At 40.0% G+C, this 20,464-nt stretch overlaps 1 protein-coding gene across 4 annotated transcripts in view; it reads right to left on the reverse strand.

The window, feature by feature from the left end:
- The window catches only part of ATP8A2 (ATPase phospholipid transporting 8A2), a 438,434-nt gene that overhangs the window by 85,771 nt on the left and 332,199 nt on the right, over nucleotides 1-20,464 (reverse strand). For all 4 annotated transcript variants that reach the window (XM_067466581.1, XM_067466582.1, XM_060770914.2 and 1 more), the window contains 3 exons: nucleotides 19,186-19,247; nucleotides 17,229-17,285; nucleotides 11,645-11,752 (listed from right to left, as the gene is read on the reverse strand). In XM_067466581.1, the coding sequence (XP_067322682.1) occupies nucleotides 11,645-11,752; nucleotides 17,229-17,285; nucleotides 19,186-19,247 (227 nt within the window). The remainder of the gene's footprint in view (nucleotides 1-11,644; nucleotides 11,753-17,228; nucleotides 17,286-19,185; nucleotides 19,248-20,464) is intronic.

Raw genomic sequence — 20,464 nt, forward strand, 5'->3', positions numbered from 1 at the left:
GCCCAGCCGCAAGTTCCATCGCGCGCGCACATGGCCTTCCGGCTAACGTTCCCTCTGCGGAAACCATGCCCACTCCAAGCCCCGCGGCGCCGCTTCCCGCACACACACACGCAACCCCACTCCCCCCGCCGCCGCACACACACACGCAACCCCACGCTCCATCACTCCCCCGCCGCCGCACACACACACGCAACCCCACGCTCCATCACTCCCCCCACCGCCGCACACACACGCAACCCCACTCCCCCCGCCGCCGCACACACACACGCAACCCCACTCCCCCCGCCGCCGCACACACACGCAACCCCACGCTCCATCACTCCCCCTGCCGCCGCACACACACACGCAACCCCACGCTCCATCACTCCCCCCACCGCTGCACACACACGCAACCCCACTCCCCCCGCCGCCGCACACACACACGCAACCCCACTCCCCCCGCCGCTGCACACACACACGCAACCCCACTCCCCCCGCCACCGCACACACACACGCAACCCCAGGCTCCATCACTCCCCCCGCCGCCGCACACACACACATGCTCCATCACTCCCCTGCCCCAATCTTACTTCGTTTTACTTCAGGCCACCTCCAAACCCCACCCTGCCCCTTCCTGCCCTGTCAAAATCTAGGAAAGACAGGAAGGAAGGAAAGAAGGAAGAAAGAGAAAGGGAGGTAAAGAAAAAGGGGGAAGGAAGGAAAGTTAGAGGAAGAAGAAGAGGAAAGAAAAGGAAAGATGGAAGGAAAGAAAAGAGAGACAGCAGAAGAGAAAGAAAAAGGGGGAAGGAAGGAAAGAGATAGAGAAAGAAGAGGAGAAGGAAAGATGGGAAGGAAGGAAGGAAGGAAGGAAGGAAGGAAGGAAGGAAGGAAGGAGGGAGGGAGGGAGGGAGGGAGGGAAAGAAGGAGAGAAAGAGGGAAGATTGGCCACAGCAACACGTGGCGGGTAAAGGTTGTTATTTCTATTATTATTATTATGCTATTGTTCCTATGAGACCCTTTTAGGGGGAATGGGAGAGGTGTCAGGTCCCAGAGGCAATGCATTGCATTATTGTTATTGTTATGATGGTGGTGAAATAAAAGGAAATAAAAAGTGAAAGAAGGAAGCAAACAGGAAGGGAAGAAAGGCAAAGGAAGAAAGGGGGAGGGAATGAAGGAAAGAGCGAAGGATGAAACCAAGTAGTGAAAGAAGGAAAGAAAGAAAGAGGTAGAGAAGGAAGAAAGTAGAGAAAGGGGGAGGAAAAGGGGGAAGGAATAGGTAGGTACCTCTCTTTCATAATAGTCCAGATATCTACCTCAACTTTGATAAGTTTTACTATAGGCCACAGCAACGCGTGGCAGGGCACAGCTAGTATATAAATAGATTTGTCAGTGTATTCCTCTCAACCTAAGATTCCTCATCCATGACCTGAGAAATGGAAAAGATTCAAGTCCTGTGATATTTAAATGAGACTAAAACCATGCCTTGTTACCTTTTGCCAAGAGCAACAACCTAGCTTTGGGACCGGCCACCCGGTCAGCCCCAAACAAGATGAAGACATTGTTCTTCCCTCTCCCTTCCTGGTGTGAAGAAAAGAAAAATACCCAATTTTTCCCTAGCCAAGTCTTCTGAAGCTGCCAAAAGGCATCTGCAGGGCATTTGTCAAGAGTCAGTGTGGCCTACAAGTTAGCACTCTATCCTGCGGCCAATTCAAAACACAGCTAGCATCAATCCTAGTCAACAATGATACATTCCATTTACACCACTGTGCATTTTTTTCTTAACTGAGGTTAACAAATAAGCATGAAATAAATTCCTCAAAATAAGGAGTGTTAAAGGCAGCAAAACAAAAAGAAAAAACAAATACTGAAAACAAAAGAAAACATGCACAACCTGAGTTGATACAAGCAAAGAAAGAGCTCACAACTTTCCCAGCCCTTTCCTTCCACAAAGATCTGCCTTTATCTCCTTCAGTAATTCAAGCTCATAACTTGAGAACCATTGAAATCCCCTTTGCACTCTTTACAGAGGCACACTCGCTGCATTATGCTGTGCTGATCTGTCTGCCTGGAACACAGACCAAGGAAAAGTTTGAAAGCCACATCAAACAGACTGGAGACCATTAACAATGAAAGCAAACAAGTTCAGCCACTGGCAAGTCTACACCTGCAGACAGAAATCTGATTTCTGACTTGATATGTGAATGAACACTTTCCATGGGCTGAAATGTCTGTGGCGGAGTGTAAAATGCAGGCCAGCATACACAAACAAACCACAGATGGAATGACCAGTTTTTTAACCAGTGCCAAATATTGTTGAAACGTGAGAAACCAGGGGGCAGTAACTACTAGGAAAACTCAGAGAAGGGAAAAAAGTCCTGTGTTGAGAAGTGAAAAAGTAATGGTCCTGTGAGAAACTTGAGAAACCAGATCAGCCTAAATCAACCTGAAGATCTGTCTAGAGTAAACCGATTGAATCTACAAGAACTTAGTAAGTGTCTTAATAGATCTAGTGTGGTAAATATAGCAATTAGATTTTAGCCATAGCAAACGATAAATGTCAAGATGAAGTATAATACAGTAAGTGAACACAATGCACACACAACATACTATATTTATGCCATTGGTAATTTTTTTCACCATTCATCCAACAAAGTTCTTGCTTTCCTTCTTTCTTTTTATCCTTCTCCACTCCTTAAAAATAAAATCTCAAGGGTCTTGAAGGGATTAAGTGGTGCCAAGTAATAAAAAATGCAACACTACACATCATGTAGAGGAAATATTTTTCTTTTTCTCATAGGATGAACCCCAGGTTCAACAAAGCTGAATGACTGGAGAATTAGGCCACATAACAGATAACACTTCCTCATACAGCACAGTTACACTGTGGAAAGTTTTACTCCCAAGATGTAGTGAAGGTTACTAACCTAGACACCTTCCCTACTGCATAGCAATGGCTCCACTGTGGAGCAATTCTCCTATTTCTGGTACATAGCAAAGTCTTGACTATAACATCCTGTAGTAGAATTTGTGAACATTTAAGTACTTTGAATAGTTATCTAAAGTAAAAGACCATTTATTTTCCAGATCAGTTGCAACACGTAGAACCCAGAGCTTGGAAACATTACTTTTGGGATATAATTTCCAGAATCTCTCACCCAATGGTCCCAGACCGTACCACAGCCTTGTAGCTAAAATATCTGGTATCTAGTATATGGACCAACTCCTCCTGCACCCTGAGATTGTGTACACACACACACAAAGCCCAGTCCCATGATCCTAATGTTGTATAGGGATTTCAAGAGGAGTGGCAAAGCATGGCCAACCCATAAGAGAGCAGGGAAGGATCCATAAATTTAGAATGTATGATTAGCTCATTAAGCAGCAGGGAATGTGTTGCTCAGCAAGCAGAATGGCAAGTTTAGCTCATATTTATCTTCACAGATCAAATCATGCCACACAAAAGCATGCTTTGGCACACAGTGGGAAAAGCACAAGGGACTGTTAATAGAGTCAAAAGTCATTTAGGTTGCTGTAGAGACATGAGATGGTGTATGGTGGAAGAGGGCAGAAGCTAGAAATTGATTTTGGCATCTGGAAGTTGTAGTTGCTCAGATTTATAGTTAACATACAATCAAAGAACATTCTGAAAGCCACCAACGATGGAATTGAACCAAACTTGGCACACAGAACTCCCATGACCACCAGAAATACTGGAAGGGTTTGGTGGGCATTGTCCTTGAGTTTGGCCTACAACCAGAGAGCATTGTGGACTCAACCAATGATCGATCTTGAGAAAACTTGGCAAGAAGACTCAATATGCCTAAATGTGAACACTGGTGGAGTTTGGGAAAAATAGACCTTGACATTTGGAAGTTGTAGTAGCTGGGATGTATAGTTCACCTGCAATCGAAGAGCATTCTCAACCCCTCCAATGATAGAATTGGACCAAACTTCTGACATAGAATCTTCATGACCAACAGATAATATTGTGTTTTCTGATGGTCTTTGGCAACCCCTCTGACACCCCCTCATGACCCCCCCAGGGGTCCTAACCCTCAGGTTGAGAACCACTGTTTTTAAAAGAAAGGAGGGAGATGTTGTGGAGGTGAAACAGGGAAATACTGAGGGGTGATACTGCGGGAGCCCATCTGAGCACACACAAGGGAGGGAGCAAGAGTGTTGAATCATTGTTTAAAAAAAAAAGAGGAAAAGGACAGAGCTCTCCTCTGCCAGCTTCCTGTGATCCATGAGAATATTAACATTACTCGCCTGCTTTCCCTCCACTTTGCCCAACTCTCACCTAAGCTGCACAGTTGGTGTCATCCCTCTCATGATGTATTCTCTCCACAGGCCCCTAGTGATGCCACTGCCTTCACCTAGCATTGCCTTGCCATGGTGATTTAGGAAATACTGGGACTTCTATAAAAAAAGCATATGTAGTAGAATCAGCACCTTGGTCCTTCTGAAGAACTAGCACATAGTTTGAAACAGAATCTTCCCTCAATGCCTCCCTTTATGAGTACTTGAGATCAGAGTGGCAGTGTCTCCTTTTAGGGCATTTTAAAAAGTGCTTTGGGGAGGACGGGGAGATGTCAGTTTAGTTCCCAATTATCTAAGCTTCTTGTGCCCCCCCCTCCCCCTCTCAGGAACAGAATGGAAAACTGAATATATAACTCAACAAAAATGTCTAGAAAGACATGGTCAATATATAGACCTCTAACCGCCAGCTTAATGATGGAAGGTATGAGTGATCAAAATACCATAATAACTGAATAAAAATAATCCTTAGACAAGGCTTTGTAACATGTCATTCAGTGGGAAAGAAATCCCTCAAAACCAATAAATACTTCACACTACAAGTTAACCGCAGCAGAGTATGTGAAACGTTTAAACATTTCTACTTAAAGGAACCATTCCCTTTAAAAAAACTGCTGAGTTTTCTATATAATTCAAATCACCTTTATGTCTCAAGAACAAAATTAATTAGTCTATACAAACATGAGAACCTTGTGCTAATAAGAGGAGAGGGAAATGACCAAACCATAGCATATAAATGGTCCAACGTATTTTGTATCCTGTGTCCAAATATGGTTTACGCCAGAAGTTTCAAAGAAAAGCATAAAAGTCCCATGCAACATCTATGTCAACAGTATTATCTTTATGTGAGGGGAGGAGGATAAGACAGGAGAATAGATCTTTACCTCAGCTGGGAATCTCCTTAAGATCCGAAACCTGAGGCTTGTGACCCTTGTAAACATTTTACTATTCTAGCTCTAGCTAGTTCTATTAAGTTTAGGCTCTCATCTATAATTAGACTCTTTCCCACAATTCTAAGATGCTAAAACCATCCTAAACCTTTATAGCTTAATTCAATGTTAACGATTCAGTCTCCCCCAATCTGGCACCCTCTAGATCAGTGGTTCCCAACCAGTGGATCCCCAGATGTTTTGGCCTTCAACACCCAGAAATCCTAACAGCTGGTAAACTGACTGGGATTTCTGGGAGTTGTAGGCCAAAACACCTGGGGACCCACAGGTTGAGAACCACTGCTCAGTCTAGATGCTCTCTACTCTAGGCTTTGGTCAGAATGAATATGTTATGTAAATCCCTGTGGAAGGATGCTTTAAATATATCTGATATAGTGTTTTATTATTGCCCTTTGAGTATTATTTATTTATTATTTACAGTATTTATATACTGCCTTTCTCACCCCTGAGGGGACTCAAAGCGGAGTAGCACTACATCATGGAAAAAGCAACTGGTTGACCACCAGATGTGTTCTATTGCACCTCCCAAAACCCATCCAGGATGTTCAATGGTAAAGTATGATAAGATTTGCAGTATCCCACACTGAAACAAAATACAGTGGCCTGTATCCTTCCTATCTATCTATCTATCTATCTATCTATCTATCTAAATGCTCTGTTCATTTTGAGTGACATCGTATGAAAAGTGTTGACCTCTCTGTAAATTGAGAAAATCAAAGTGCTATACCAACAGATATCAACCAATCCCTCTGCAATGTCAGAAACAAAGCTTCATGTTGTAAAGCTAGAAAATGTTGGCTATTTCCACTATTTAAGCAGTCACCTCTCCACAAAAGTTGACATCGAAGCCAAAATACAATACCATCTGAAATCTGCAAGTGCAGCAATTTTTGAATGAAGCAGAGAGTATTTGAGGATCTGGACATTCATAGGGGTACCAAAGGGCTTGGTTATAAAGATATTGTCCTTCAAATTCCGTTGTATGCCTGTGAAACATGGACCATCTACAAATGTCACTCTCAACTTCTGAAAATATTCCATCAGCGTTACCTTAAAAAAAAACCTGCAAATCTCTTGGGAAGACAGGCGGACAAACATCAGCATCCCAGAAGAAGCAAACGCCACTAGCTTTGGTATTTTACATATATTTGCTGGTCCAGCCACATTGTCTGAATGCCCAGTCACTGTCTCCCAAAGCAGTTACTTTATTCTCAGCTCAAGAACAGAAAATGGAATGTCAGTGGATAGCAAAAAAGAATTAAAGATGGGCTTAAAGTAAACCTAAAAAAAACTGGAATAAACACCAAGAACTGGGAAGCCCTGGCACTTGAATGTTCTAACTGGAAGACAGATGTTACCAACAGTGGTGGATTTTGAAGATGCACAAATAGGGAGGGAGAAACATGACAATAATAATAACTTTATTTATATCCCGCTACCATTTCCCCAAAGGACCACGAGGAAGGCGCGTCAAGCAAACCCTTGTAGGGACTGCCTTCAATATGGAAATGAATGTCATCACTGTAAAAGACCATGCAGATCCAGAATAGATCTCTACACTCACTTACAGACTCACCGCCAAGATTCTATTTCTGGAAGACAATCATACTTGGCCACGAGTGATCGCCTATGATATGGTATGATGGTTATGTTGGGCTGAACTTTTTTCTTCACTCTACATAGAGTGAATGGTCTCTTAATTTGTTTGGTAATTTATTGTTTGTATATTAACACAATACCACAATGCCAGGTTATATTAATGAACAAATTCAATCATGCATAATGTCGGTGCTGCAGTCTTTATGAAAATAGTCTGCAATTCTGTCTTAGCCCCAGTGAGGCATTAATGCTGTATCTCAAGACGTCATTTGTTTCAGGAAATCTATTGAGTATTAAATAACACACTTTAAGTGGAAAAACATTATGTCGAAATGTACACTCAGAAACCCAATGCTATTTAACACTATATTTTTTGCTTTGGGACCTGTGTTGTGTTGGAGCAGATGTTTAACCACAACTGTGACACTGGTATTTTTTTCCAGTTAGAAGCAATAAAATGAAGGGTCAACTCAAATTACTCACAGATTTTCACAACTATTTTTTGACATTGCTGAAAAAAGTTTCACTTTGGAGACAACTTTTATCACTTCTTAACAAATGATTGCCTATTCATTCCTATCATTGGAAGAAATCAATTGGCCTACCAGATGTTGCTGAACTTTAAGTCTCAGCAGCTTTAACCAATGGTGGAGAAAGCTAAGAATTGGATCCCAACAATATTATGGATGGTTGGACACATTATTCCCACCTATAATTAAGATAGTACTGTCTCTCGCTCTTAAATGATTACAACTGTTACCACAACATCCAACTCATTATGTTGACCCTGACTGATTCGTTATCCCCAACATTACTTGTACTGGAAGCATGGAGGGAGTGAATGCATTACCACAAATATTCTGATTTAGTTCTAGTTCAGGTTTGCTTGCAAGAAGTTGTCTTTTACTGACTCAGGCTATTGTTCCATGTAACTCAACACTGTCTTAGCATTGAGGGTGTATCTACACTGCAGAATTAACGCAGTTTGACATCACTTTAAGTGCCATGGAATCATGAAATTTGTAGCTCAGTAAGACTAACAAAAGGTTAGGATGTTGCAAAACTAAAAGTCATATGATGCCATAGCATTGAGCCATGGCCGTTAAGGTGGTATCAAACCGCAATAATTCTACAGCAGAGATGCAGCCTGACTCTTTCCCAGATCCATTTGAAAGAAGACAATTAAACATGAATCTTCTGCATGTAAAGCATGTGCTCTGCCATTTTCTTAACTTCTGTAAATGAACCACAAAATCTACAATATTACTTTATTACAAAAAAAGAGGAAAACAGGAAAATAACATGAATTACAAACTTCTCTTGATCTTGTTACATTATGATGTTCACTGATTGTGAACCTAATAGATTTATGGTGCACTTCTTCTGATGCAAGGCTGTAATAGTCTCAATGCAGTACACAATGACACACTTTCACTAGAATTTGTTCCCTATGGTATTTTACATATATTTATTAAATCCCCCCTTTTTTGGTCCCAGGAGTCTCCTATTTTTCACATTCCCTTTGGGCTCCTGAGTGCTTTTGACAGGCTCATTATTTTTCTCTATTCTCCAAGGGCTGAATTCATGACACCGAAGGGGAAAATTTCACCACCTGCAACTCAATATATGTTGAAGGAACACATCCAAAACCTCACAACATTCAAAGTATAACTGCTAGTGACATACACAGCTCCCTCTTGGTTATGATCTCTCAATAATTTATTTTGCAGGTATAATTCCCTTCCTTTCCACAAGTTAGAGAGAAATTATACAAGGAAAATGGATACTTAATCAAGGGAGGTATACAACATGACCTTAGAAACTGTTTAGTTTGCACATTATATTCTGTAAAAGAAACCACCAATGAGGCAATCTCATATGGAGAGTTTCAGTATGAATGCTGATTCCAGATTTACAGCCATAACCAAAAGAAATGTATCCATCTGAAGTGCAGGATTACTCTGAGGAATCCTGTTTCTGCCCCAATAACATACTAAGTAAATCTCAGTTTGATAGCCTTTAGTTATGCTTTTATAACCTTCATTACCACTGGGTGTGTGTGTGTTTACTTTTCTACAGTTATGATCATAGCTACAGCCATTGATGGAACAATAAGTTCAATTAATACATTGCACATCTGAATTAATAGAAATGACACCCCCACTGATTATGTTTTTAAAAAACCAGTTCTTCCTGTACAATGCAGATATCCTTTGAGGAAAAGTGAAAAGTGGAGGGTTTCTCTTCAAAGAATAAGCTACATTACTAAGAATCAGGAATGATGCCTCCAGAGGCTGTTGGGTTATTTATTTTGTATCAAAAGCATTGCATAAATTAGTATAAAGCCGATAAAAATATAAGGAGTGCGGGTGGCTAAATATCTTTTGACCAAAAACGGGCAACAGCAATGGCATTGTCTGTAGCCTCCAATGTACAGAGGAAGAATTGTTGGAGGCTATAGACAATACCATTGTTGTTGCCCGTTTCTGGTTTGAGTCTACTGGGAGGAGGCTGGTAGCCATGTTGTGGGTGGCTTTCACAGTGTTCAACCTTATTTCTCTCACAATTAGCAGCAACTTTCCATCGCACATCGGGGGGGGGGGGGGGGGGGATGCCAGCTAGCTTGTAGAGTTTATCAACAGGTGTAGGTTTAAGACATCCTGTGATTATTCTGCATGTTTCATTCAATGCTATGTTCACCTGCTTTGCATGGGCAGACCTATGCCAAACAGGGCAGGCATACTCGGCAGTTGAGTAAGAAAAGGCTAGGGCTGATGTTCTTACTAATTTTGACACCCCATGTGTTGCCAGTAAGTTTCCACAGGATGTTATTGCGTGCAGCTACTTTGTGCTTGGTGTTTAAGCAGTATTTCCTATATGCTAGTGTTCGATCTAAGGTGACACTGAGATATTTAGGATGGAAACAATGTTCAAGCTCTTGACCTTCCCAGGTGACTTTCAATTTCCTGTTGGCTTCACAGTTGCGAAGGTGGAAAGCACACACATGTGTCTTGGCAGGATTAGGCTTCAGCTGGTTATCTTTGTAGTAGCTGGAGAGATCTTTCAAGGCATTAGTAAGTTGGATTTCAATTGTTTCAAAGTCTTTTGATTGTGTTGTTAGGCCAAGGTCATCAGCATATATGAAACTCTTTATGAGTGGTGGTTGTGGCTGATCGTTAGTAAAGATATTAAACAAGGTTGGTGCAAGAACGCTGCCTTGGGGTAAACAATGCTGTTGGGTGAAAAACTGTCATGTTGGTGTGAACTGAAAGGGTGTTACACGTGGTCCCCACCTTGATTTAAAAGTATTTTATTTTGTCCTCCAAAATTACTTACTTCATTTGGCTTTTAATTAAACAAATTAACTAATGAGTCAAAACACATTTCAGTAATTGGAATTTCTTCAAATTATTGAATGTAATAGATCATTCAATGCAGGAATTTTAACCAATATAAAGAAGTTGAGTAGGAGTTACATGGCGCAATCTGATCCACTGGAATTGTCACCAAATTCCCAAACACTTGATATTTCTCAAAACACTTTTGGCCAGCTTCCTTAAATCTCATTTAGAGGATATTTTGCTAATTATTTTTGAGAGGTAAGTAATATGTACTCCCATAAAACATCAGCCCTCCCACAAAACCCCAGACCTTCACCATGCAAAGTCATTTCTGCCCATGCTGCAAGTTGGGAAGTAGCGACCTGTAATGAAAGGACCAAGGCATTGATACCTCCGGCTCATCCTCTGTTTGGATATCAGCCTGCAAGCCAATGCCTTAAACCAATAAATGCCTTCCTAAGATCTACAGAGATACTCACAGGAACACATCAGCAAGTGAGATTCAAAAAGTGGCAGGCTAAAACCCGGAACTTAAATCCATGGCTGATACCAAATGAGACATTCCCCTCTGGACACGCAGAAGACTGAACGACTTAGAAGGCACTGAACAGACTGCTCTCTGGCACCACAAGATGCAGAGCTAAGCTTAAGAAATGGGCTACAAAGTAAGATTCACAACATACGAGTGTGGAGAAGAGCAAACCACAGACCACTTACTACAATGCAGTCTGAGCCCTGCCATATGCACAATGGAGGATCTTCTTACAGCAACACCAGAGGTACTCAAAGTGGCCAGCTTCTGGTCAAAGGACATTTAGTATAATGCCAAGTTTTTAAACTTTGTTTATGGTTTTTCTGTACATTATAAGTGTATTCTCAATTTTCTTCTGACATGATACATAAAAATACATTTCTGTCCATTCAAAATAGTGGCCATTTAGCTCCCAAGAAGAACCCCAAATGGCATGACATAGCTCACTGGACCCCAGAGCATGCTCATGTTACAATGCTCTTTTTCAACTAGGTTGAAAGATAAGACCAGTTTTAATTAAAATAAAATTCCAAGATTTAGACTTCAACAAGTTGGAATCAAACAAAACAAAGGAAATTCATGTTATTTCTGGGTTGCTGTGAATTTTTTGGATTGTATGGCCATGTTCAATCAGCATTCTCTCCATAGAGCGCGAAAAAACTCACAGCAACCCAGTGATTCTGGTCATGAAAGCCTTCGACAATACATCTTAGGTCTCTTCTCATTCTATAGCCATATATTTTGCACAAAGTGGAGGTAACCTCATAGCAGGTCGTTTCTTAAAAAAACAAGAGCCAAACAAAACAAAACCCAGGAGTTTACTGAAATGCATTAGTTTTCAGACTGAACTAAAATACTCTCCTTCAGGTGTATCTTTTCCACTATGAAGAGAAATGCTCTTTACTACTGCAAAGAAAAGGACTGACCTGTCCACGCATGTCTGGTGCAATAGGAATGGTGGGCCAGATGGTAGAATAGATGCCAAAGAAGACCAGCCAAAGCAGCATGCTTCCCCAAACAGCTAAGTGGCTGAACTGCAGGGAAAAAGAAACAAATGGTCAGGAAACAGTTCGATGTACAGTCTCTCCCTCTGCTCCAAGTTCCACAGTCTTGATTCTCAGGTATTAAGTTATTTCTCTCTGTTCTCTTTCCACCTAAGGTTTCACTCAGTCCTGTCTAACACACTTGATTTTAAGCCAGTAGTAAGACTGATTAAACTACTCTTCGGTTCAGTCCTTTTTCTGTTAGGCAACATTATTGCTTTTTCTCAGTTTCACAGACTTAAACTTATATTTCTCCCACAAAAAGAGAGAACAGATTCTTAGCACTGATTTATGCATCAGGTTTTCAATGGGATTTACCAAACAGTTGGACAACCATTCATCAACGGATTCAGGACTTTATCGCAAGAAGGTGAGGACTGTGTGTGAATCCATTACTTATTGCATGATGTCATTGCATTCCAGTTGCTTTTTAGGTTTCCCTCATTATTTAGCCACACCTTTTTATTCCTGTACCTTACCATGCCAACCGGATTCGATGCGGATGATTGAGACAGTTTTAAACAGTAGATTTTAATATTGAGATAAATGATTTTAATGTTTATGTATGTTTATAGTTTATTTATGTCCCAGCATTGAATGTTTGCAATTTATATGTTGTGCTCTGCCCTGAGTCCCCTTCGGGATGAGAAGGGTGGAATATATATGCTTTAAATAAATAAATAAATAAATAAATACATAAATACATAATCCAATGTGTGATCCTGATGTGGGATTAGCAACTAGATTTAGCTCCAAATGGGCTTGTGATTATTATTTCAGATATGTGTATGTCAAACTAAATGATTTACTATGTTTACATTATATTTTATTGCACGTCTCTATAATAAACTACTACAGAAAATTATTTTGCAAATTAATATTAAATATATTAAATTTATATATATACACATATATATACATACACAGATACACACTTAATTAAAAATAAAAATAAAAATTCCAGAGTGGATAAAATATCACTGTGCAGAAAATAATAATAGTACAGACAAAAAAAAGACCAAAACCAAAATTGAAGCCATGGTTTTAATCTTGGAAATTTCCACAGTGGAATTCTTTCTATCAGTGTTTATTTGGAAGAAGGTTTTCCTAAGTTCAGATGGACTTAACATGAAAATATGAATAGTATGATGAATTCATAGTTCTGACAAATCAGTTGTGTTGGAAAATCAGTAGGTTTTGCCAGATTACATGATCTGGCATAAAATGTAGTAGCAAATAAGTCTGCCTTGTGCCATAAGAATAAAGTAGTTGTCTTTTCTACATGTCTAGAAACAAGCAAACAATCATGAGCCTTCTTTCTCTTTGTTGAATGACAGCTACTGTGTGATCCATAATTTATTTATTCAAGTCTTTCATTTCCACCTATCATATCTTATCATTCAGCAACAGGAATTCTCACTCTTGAGACTCAACTTCATGTAACCAATCCACCTGATGATGGAGGCAAGATTTAACCAAATTGCACACACTCAAGACTTTTCCACTTCTTGAAGGAGATCTCCTTCAGAGAGTCATCCCCAGCTGAAATAATAAGACTTGTCTGCAGTGAATGAGAGTAGAATGAACTGCAATGTTGTCTTGCTTGCTTTTATACAGAAAATATTTTTATGTATGGTCAACAAAGAAATGCAGCCATGCATAAAAACAGATATATATAGATTCCCTGAAAATATAGTGCTTTTAAAAAAAACTTGAACAGTCTTTGTGACTTCTGACCTCCTGCGTTTTGGTACAGTTCAAGTAGCAAAGGTCAGTAATTAGCACAGGCTCAGTCATGGGAGAAAAGACAGTTAGACTGAGAAACTTTAGAAAAGTCCACATTTAATATGACTTAATTTGCATGATTTTTTTGAAGTCAGAGTAATGTTGTTGAACGTTATTAATACAATGTACAATAGTGGGAGAAACTTGTGATGAATTCCCCACCTTTCTAGGCCAGGGAATGCCCAGGAAGTAAGCCCAAGAAGTAAGCCCAGGAAGTAAGCCCAAGAAGTAAGCCCAGGAAGTTCAGCAGCCATTTTAAGGAGATGGTGCGAGGAGACAGCCATCTTAGAGCACCCAATTTCTAGAGGGGGTGGAGCTTAGGAGCAGCCTAGAGGGAATGTGGGAAGTTGTATAATTGGCTGAGAGAGAGTGGGCAGAGCTGGAGGGAAGAGAAAAAAAGCCTTGAAGTAGGCGTGTTTTAAAATCTGACAGCTCAGTTGGGAGTTAAGAGTCAGGGTTTGATGATTGATGAGTCAGGGACTAGTGTCTGAAGAGTTAGGTTTTGAGAGTGTTTGAAGAAGAAGAGTTAGTGAAGCCAGGAGTTGGTCAGTTAGTATAGATAGATAGTAGGCCTGGGCGGTTGCGTTCGTTAATTTTGTAATTCGTTAATTTTGTAATTCGTTAAATATTCATTATTTTTAGCAATTACAAAACCATTACAAAACATATTTTCAAACCCGGAAGTGTTTTTAAATATCGAAACAGCATCCTCCATCTTTTTTACGGGCTTCCGCCCGTTTCGGAAATGACGTTTTACGGATGGAGGATGCTGGGTGCGCTGGGAGCCAATCCTGCGCTCCCAAGCACCGTGGCTGATTGTGATTGGGCGGGCTGCCCTTTAAAAACGGCCCCGCGTGGCTGCATTGCTCATTGCTGGGGAAGGCGAGGAGACGGGAGGTTCGGGAGGGAGGCTTGGCTTGCATTCATTCATTGCTTGCATTCATTCACTCCCTGGGCTGGGAGCAGCAGGGAGGCTTTGCCGTTCGCTCCACAACAGGGCAAGCATTTTTAAATATTTCTGATAAATATCTTTCTTTTATTCTTAAAAAAATTCAAAAAATATTCTTAAAAAAGAAAAGACCCTTGTGTGCCTGTGTGTGTGAGTTTGTCCCTGTCCTGTGGCTGTGTTCGCTCCACAACAGGGCAAGCATTGTTAATTTTCCATTTTTAAATATTTCTGATAAATATTTCTTTTTTAACGAATCAATTTGTTGCCACCTTAACGAATCGACCCCCGTCTTCATAACGAAGTTTCAGAGGTGATTTGCGCATGCGCGGGGGGTCCGCCATCTTAACGAATCGATTCGTTAATATTAACGAAATTTCGTAAATACTGAACTTTTTTAAAGGAAAGTTTTGTAATTATTTTAAATATCAAAATGCAAAACCCCCCCAAATACAAATCGATTTTAGAAACAAATTTTTGCGTTGTTACCCAGGCCTAATAGATAGCTATTAGGGAGAATAGTTAGTCTAGGGAATAGACAGATCCAAAGAAAATGACTGTCTGGAGTTTAAAGAAGTCTAGTCAGTGGGAAGTCTGCTAGATTCTTGTGAGGGAATGGAGAGTAGTTTTGAAACTAAGCCTTGAACTGTTCTTTGAAGTAACCACACGTTTTTACTCATTTATACAACCATTAAGATTAAGTGCCTGTTTTGCCAAAGTTCTCACAAATAAACAACTTTGTTATTTGTTAAATAACATCTGTCTCAAGAGTGCCTCTATGCGACACAGTTACATAGCAGTATAGGAAAACAGAGTTGTAAGAAATGGTGGCAGCATTTATTTAAAAAGAATCTCATTGTTTTACCTCAGAGTACAGAGCCCCGAGTGCGAATCCAGCACAACACAGCTTACTAAAAACCTCTTGCCAAACCAGAAGCTTAATATTCCTTAAAGTGTGGTGGTTGCCAGTGATCACAAAACTTTACCTCAGAAAATAGCGTGTGGTGGCAAAGCCTCAGCAGCCCCAAACACTTAATTGATTTTTTAAAATAATCTTTTACATTTGGTGGTTCAGCATTGGGATTGTTAGAAATAAATCCCATTCCCTTTACATTTTGGTGGCATACTGGTGGGATCGCATTATATATTTTTGGTTGGCAGCATTTGGGATTGTATAAACATTCCTTACAATTGGTGGATCAGCGGTGGGATAGTTTAACACCCCAACATCCTTTACAAAACTCTTTTAACTCTTCTTGATATTTTTGTGATTCAGTTATGCCACATAGAAAGTATTACCCACTTACTCTCCTCTCCCCAAATTCAACAAAATACAGATAAAAATAAATCCCACCACCTGGTTTGATACCTCAATTAGTAAAGTTTACTACTTTATCCATAAATGTCTATTCCATCAGCCAGTACATATCTATATAATTGTAGACAGACAGAAGTGGATACACAGATAGTTCAGAAATATAGGTGGTTGCTTTCTAAGTTTCTATTGAGTCAAATTGACCCTCAAACCTTTTGCCTGTCATCTACAGTTCAACCAAAGATCAACACAACATATTGTAGTTCTTTGTGTTTTGTGTGTGCAGGAGTGACACCCCTCCCGCCAGCAGAACCAAAGATGACTCACACACTGAGTTGGGAAGAAAAATGGCCACAACTTGTTTATTGATAACAGGAACGCGGGTTGGCCACCATGCATGGGTCCTGGATCATGATCGGGCCGCCTGCTGCTGACCGATACTGCCATACACACCAGGGTGCTGCTGGCACAATACTGGTTTAACCCTAACTTGGCACCCCTGGTAACCACCGGATGTTCTCCCCCTTCTGCTAGGGGGGAATTAAAACCAGATACAGGGCCTATGCCACTCACCAATCAAACGTTGTGACAAGCTAACAATAGCTGAACACATACCAAGCATGCATGGCAGGTGGGATGGATCAGCTGAAACAGGAACAGTGCCTGCACCAACTTTTAAAAGGCTGCCAGACAAGGAGGGAAGCTGGCTCCGGCCAATGTGGGGACGGGGCAATGCCTGCTGCTGATTGGCTAGTCGGCCAGGTGGCAGGAAACTTTTCCACCACACAGGGGGCTTCTGGGAAGAAGAAACCCCCTGCATGCTCTATGGCCAGTGGAAAAGTACCCACCATTGCTACAGCCCTTGCCCGGTAAGTTGGGCAAGGCATTTATCCAAGTTCTAATCTGGCCCAAACCTTAGTTTCTCAAACAGAACATCTCAGGAATGTTCTGGGTCCAGTGGCAGAAAAGATGTTTCTTGGGTTAATGGAATCCCTCAAATACCTTTGAGTCCCAGGCAGGTGTCCAGCTCCACTTTCCTGAAGAATGATATTTGTAGCAGAACCATCCCTTTATAGTGCCTGAGTTACCAAGAATACCCTTCTCACTGTTCCCAGATCACGTTGGCTGGTAACTTCTATGTTGGGAAAAATTTGTGTTTTCATCCAACCTTTAAAAGTGTTTTGTGGAATCTATTTTGGGGGATGGTTCAGCACCTTGGACAGCTGCTGTAAAGGTTATATTGAAACCAGAGCAACTTCATCGTCTTACTCACATGAAAGCCACCATGTGCCTGGATTATTTTAAGTCAGAAATAAAAAAAAAAGAAAGACTCACAACCAAATTCTTTCTCCTTCTTTGGTGAGTACGGCTATAAAGCTGAACTGGGGAGAAGTAAGGATTTTAAAAATTCTAATACTTACTTTTGTCCATGCAGTAGTTTCTAAACCAGCTTTCAAACAGACGGTCACTACAACATACTGCAAAAACAAAGAAATGTTATTTTTGTCATGTTTACATTATGTCTCATCCTGTTCCCCATGTCGGACCCAAGGTGGCTTATCATATAAGGTAAAGCAAAATACAGCTAAAGCAATATATCATAAAACAGTTAAAACATGAAACAACCAATCCAATTAAGTTAGAACAGTTAATAACACATTCACATAGCAAAACCTACTGTACACCTAATTAAAACATCTTAAAAAAAAAAAAAGAAATCCTAGCACACTTCCCCTCTCTCAACCATTGCTTTCCTCTTTCTGTTTTCAGAAAGCCAAGATTTAATCCTCTGTTGTACCACATTTTCAGGTGCGTTTAAAATGGCTCAGTTTCTCTCCTCCCCTCTGCCCTCAGCTTACTTAAATGACTGCAAACTGAGGGCTTGTATAGTGTTATATAAATGAACAGTTTATCACTGGAAACACTCCCTACAACAATCACAGTTTGGCAGGGTTAGACCCAATTAACGATGCGTTTTCACAGCTTATTTCCCCTCCTCCTCCTTACATCAATGACTTTAAACTTATTTCAAAATGCAAATGTAGTTTGCACTCATTTAACTCAGGAGAGGAAAGAGGAAGGAATGGGATATTGACTTTTCTTTTCTGTAAGCTTTGGCAAAAGCAAACTGCTGCAGCCTCTCTCTCCTAGTTTGTTTTTCCCAATTGATAATTTTGCCATCTTGATCACATTGAAATGTTGTTTGATTACATGTGCCCAGCCTTCCACTGTGAAATGACTGAAAGTATGTTTTCTGTTTCTGTTGTGTCTCTCCTCATCACCATTTTTGTTCTAAGCACATGGAGGTTTACCAAGAATGGCTTGTTGAGAATATCTGGACTTGATGATGCTGTGTTGAAAATGATGGGGTGAATAAAACTACCATGATCAATTGCTTACAACACCTAGTAAGCAATTCCCTGACTCAGAATACCATATTAGTGCATTTCAAGCACATTCTGGACAATGACTAAGGACTGTGAACCGCACATTCTGGAAAATGACGAATGACTAATGACCGTGAACCACCGAGTCCCTTTTGCCGTTGAGAAGGGCAGTTTACAAAACAAACAAAAATAATTAAAAAATAAAAAGAGGCCTAAGCAAATGCATACTGCTACTTCTTCTAGCCATGGTGTTCTTCTTTATTAATAACTTTTCCCACCTTGGACACACTCTGATGTTACTCGACCTCATGTATTTTCATCTATGAAATGCTTTAGGGTACTTGGAAGTTCATCCATGTAAGGATATGAGCTGGGTTTGCATGTCATAATGAACCAGAATCTGGCCAGTTTTGGCTTACTGTGAAGAAGACAGATATGGCATTCACAGTAACTAAGTAAACCATGGTCTTCCAACAAGTTTGTTTTGTAGATCATAACATTTGAATCTGGCAACCTGGCTTGTCTCTTCCTTGACAAAGCAGAGAAATGACCCATAGTTTTCTCTTGGTTTATTTCTGTGGTTTGTTGGGGGACAGACAAAAAAGAAGGTAGTCATGCTAAAAATGAACAGAATATGGTTTGTTCAAAATAAGTCTGAACTCTTAAGAATTCTCAAAATTTTGGTTTACTGCAGTGGTTCTCAACCTGTGGGCCACCAGGTGTTTTGGCCTACAACTCCCAGAAATCCCAGCCACAACTTATGCAGTCGAGTTTCCCACTTTAGGATTTCTGTTAGTTGAAGGCCAAAACATCTAGGGACAGTAAAACAGTGGTTTACTGTCACATCCAAACATTCTCAAATGGATGGCATTGCAAAAAAAAAAAAAAAAAAAAAAAAAAAAAAAAAAAAGAAAGAAAGAAAGAAAGGAAGGAAGAAAGAAAGAAGAAGAAGAACCTGAACTTTCTGGCTGACATGAATATGTCAACTTACCGTATAAACGATGTTTCCGACAAACAGATAGTCTACACTCTGGCCATTTGTAAATACTGCATCTGAAAAAAAAAATGATAGTTAAATATCATGCCAACCAAAGGAGATTTTCTAATTTTAAAAAGATGCTTATTTAAAGATTTCCCAACAGTACAAATTATTGAATTAAAAACAACCAGGCGGTAGGTCAATACAGTACTTGTCTTCTCAAATGCAGGTCTAATTGATTTCAATAGGGACCAATTCTAGATAAATGGGTATAAGCCTGCAGCCTTAAAATGGTTCACAGATAAATGTGTCTGGATTACGACCTTGGATTGTGTGATTTTAATAATTGATGTAATTGCTTTAGATGTTTTAAATTTTTTGGTTTCAATGTAAACGTTTATCAGCTGTATGTTATTTTAAGGCATTGAATTGTTGCCGATGTTATGAGGCCGCTCTGAGCCCCCCTCGGGGTTGAGAAGGGCGGGATACAAATGTGGTAAATAAAGAAACAAATAAATAATAAACAGGAAGTCAAGTTTTCAAATAAGAAGTTTTGAAACATTCAAAATAAAAGTTTAAAAGACTAGATAGAAGATAAAAAAAAATCACCCTTCCCCTCTAGCCATCTTGATAAGAGATAATAAAAACAAGTGTTGAGGAGAAGCTGATATAATAACAGCTTACATATTATTGGTTATATGTTTTGAATACTATTATTTTATACCAAAGGAATGAAAAATAACTAAATGACTACAAAATATTCAGAATGAATCTAAATCTGCTTTAATTCCCCACTATGCCTTTGAAGCGTGTCTCCTGGACTTCTCTTTGTGGAGATGATTGATTTTACACACTGGACTTCTCAAAGCTCTTTTAAGAGCAGCACGCTGGAAGCAAAACGTATAATGACTGTGTTAGCCAATGCTGAACCCATTAAATATTCTATAATAGTATACAGACATATCCACTTTGCCATTAAGAGTTGAACAAAAAGAGGATTTCTGCTGAAGAACTTATAATCAAAGTCATCTCAAGCAGATGAAATAGTCTAGCTGCCACATTTTCTTTGTGCCACTATATTGCATATGCACATTCTTGCTTTGTTTACTTTTATCTGATTTCTCCCTGAAGTCTGGGGATATTTTTATCCAAACATTATTTCAAAAGAGGTGCAATCATCTCTCTAGCCCAGACGGCTATCTTTAAAAAGTTTTTGGTGGGTGTTAATGGCCAAAGTGCCAGGAATCTTATATCCCAACACCCCCTTTCCTCTCTGTAAGTATACAAAAAG

The sequence above is a fragment of the Anolis sagrei genome, chromosome 3 (assembly GCF_037176765.1).
Source record: "Anolis sagrei isolate rAnoSag1 chromosome 3, rAnoSag1.mat, whole genome shotgun sequence".
Taxonomy (NCBI): Eukaryota; Metazoa; Chordata; class Lepidosauria; order Squamata; family Dactyloidae; genus Anolis; species Anolis sagrei.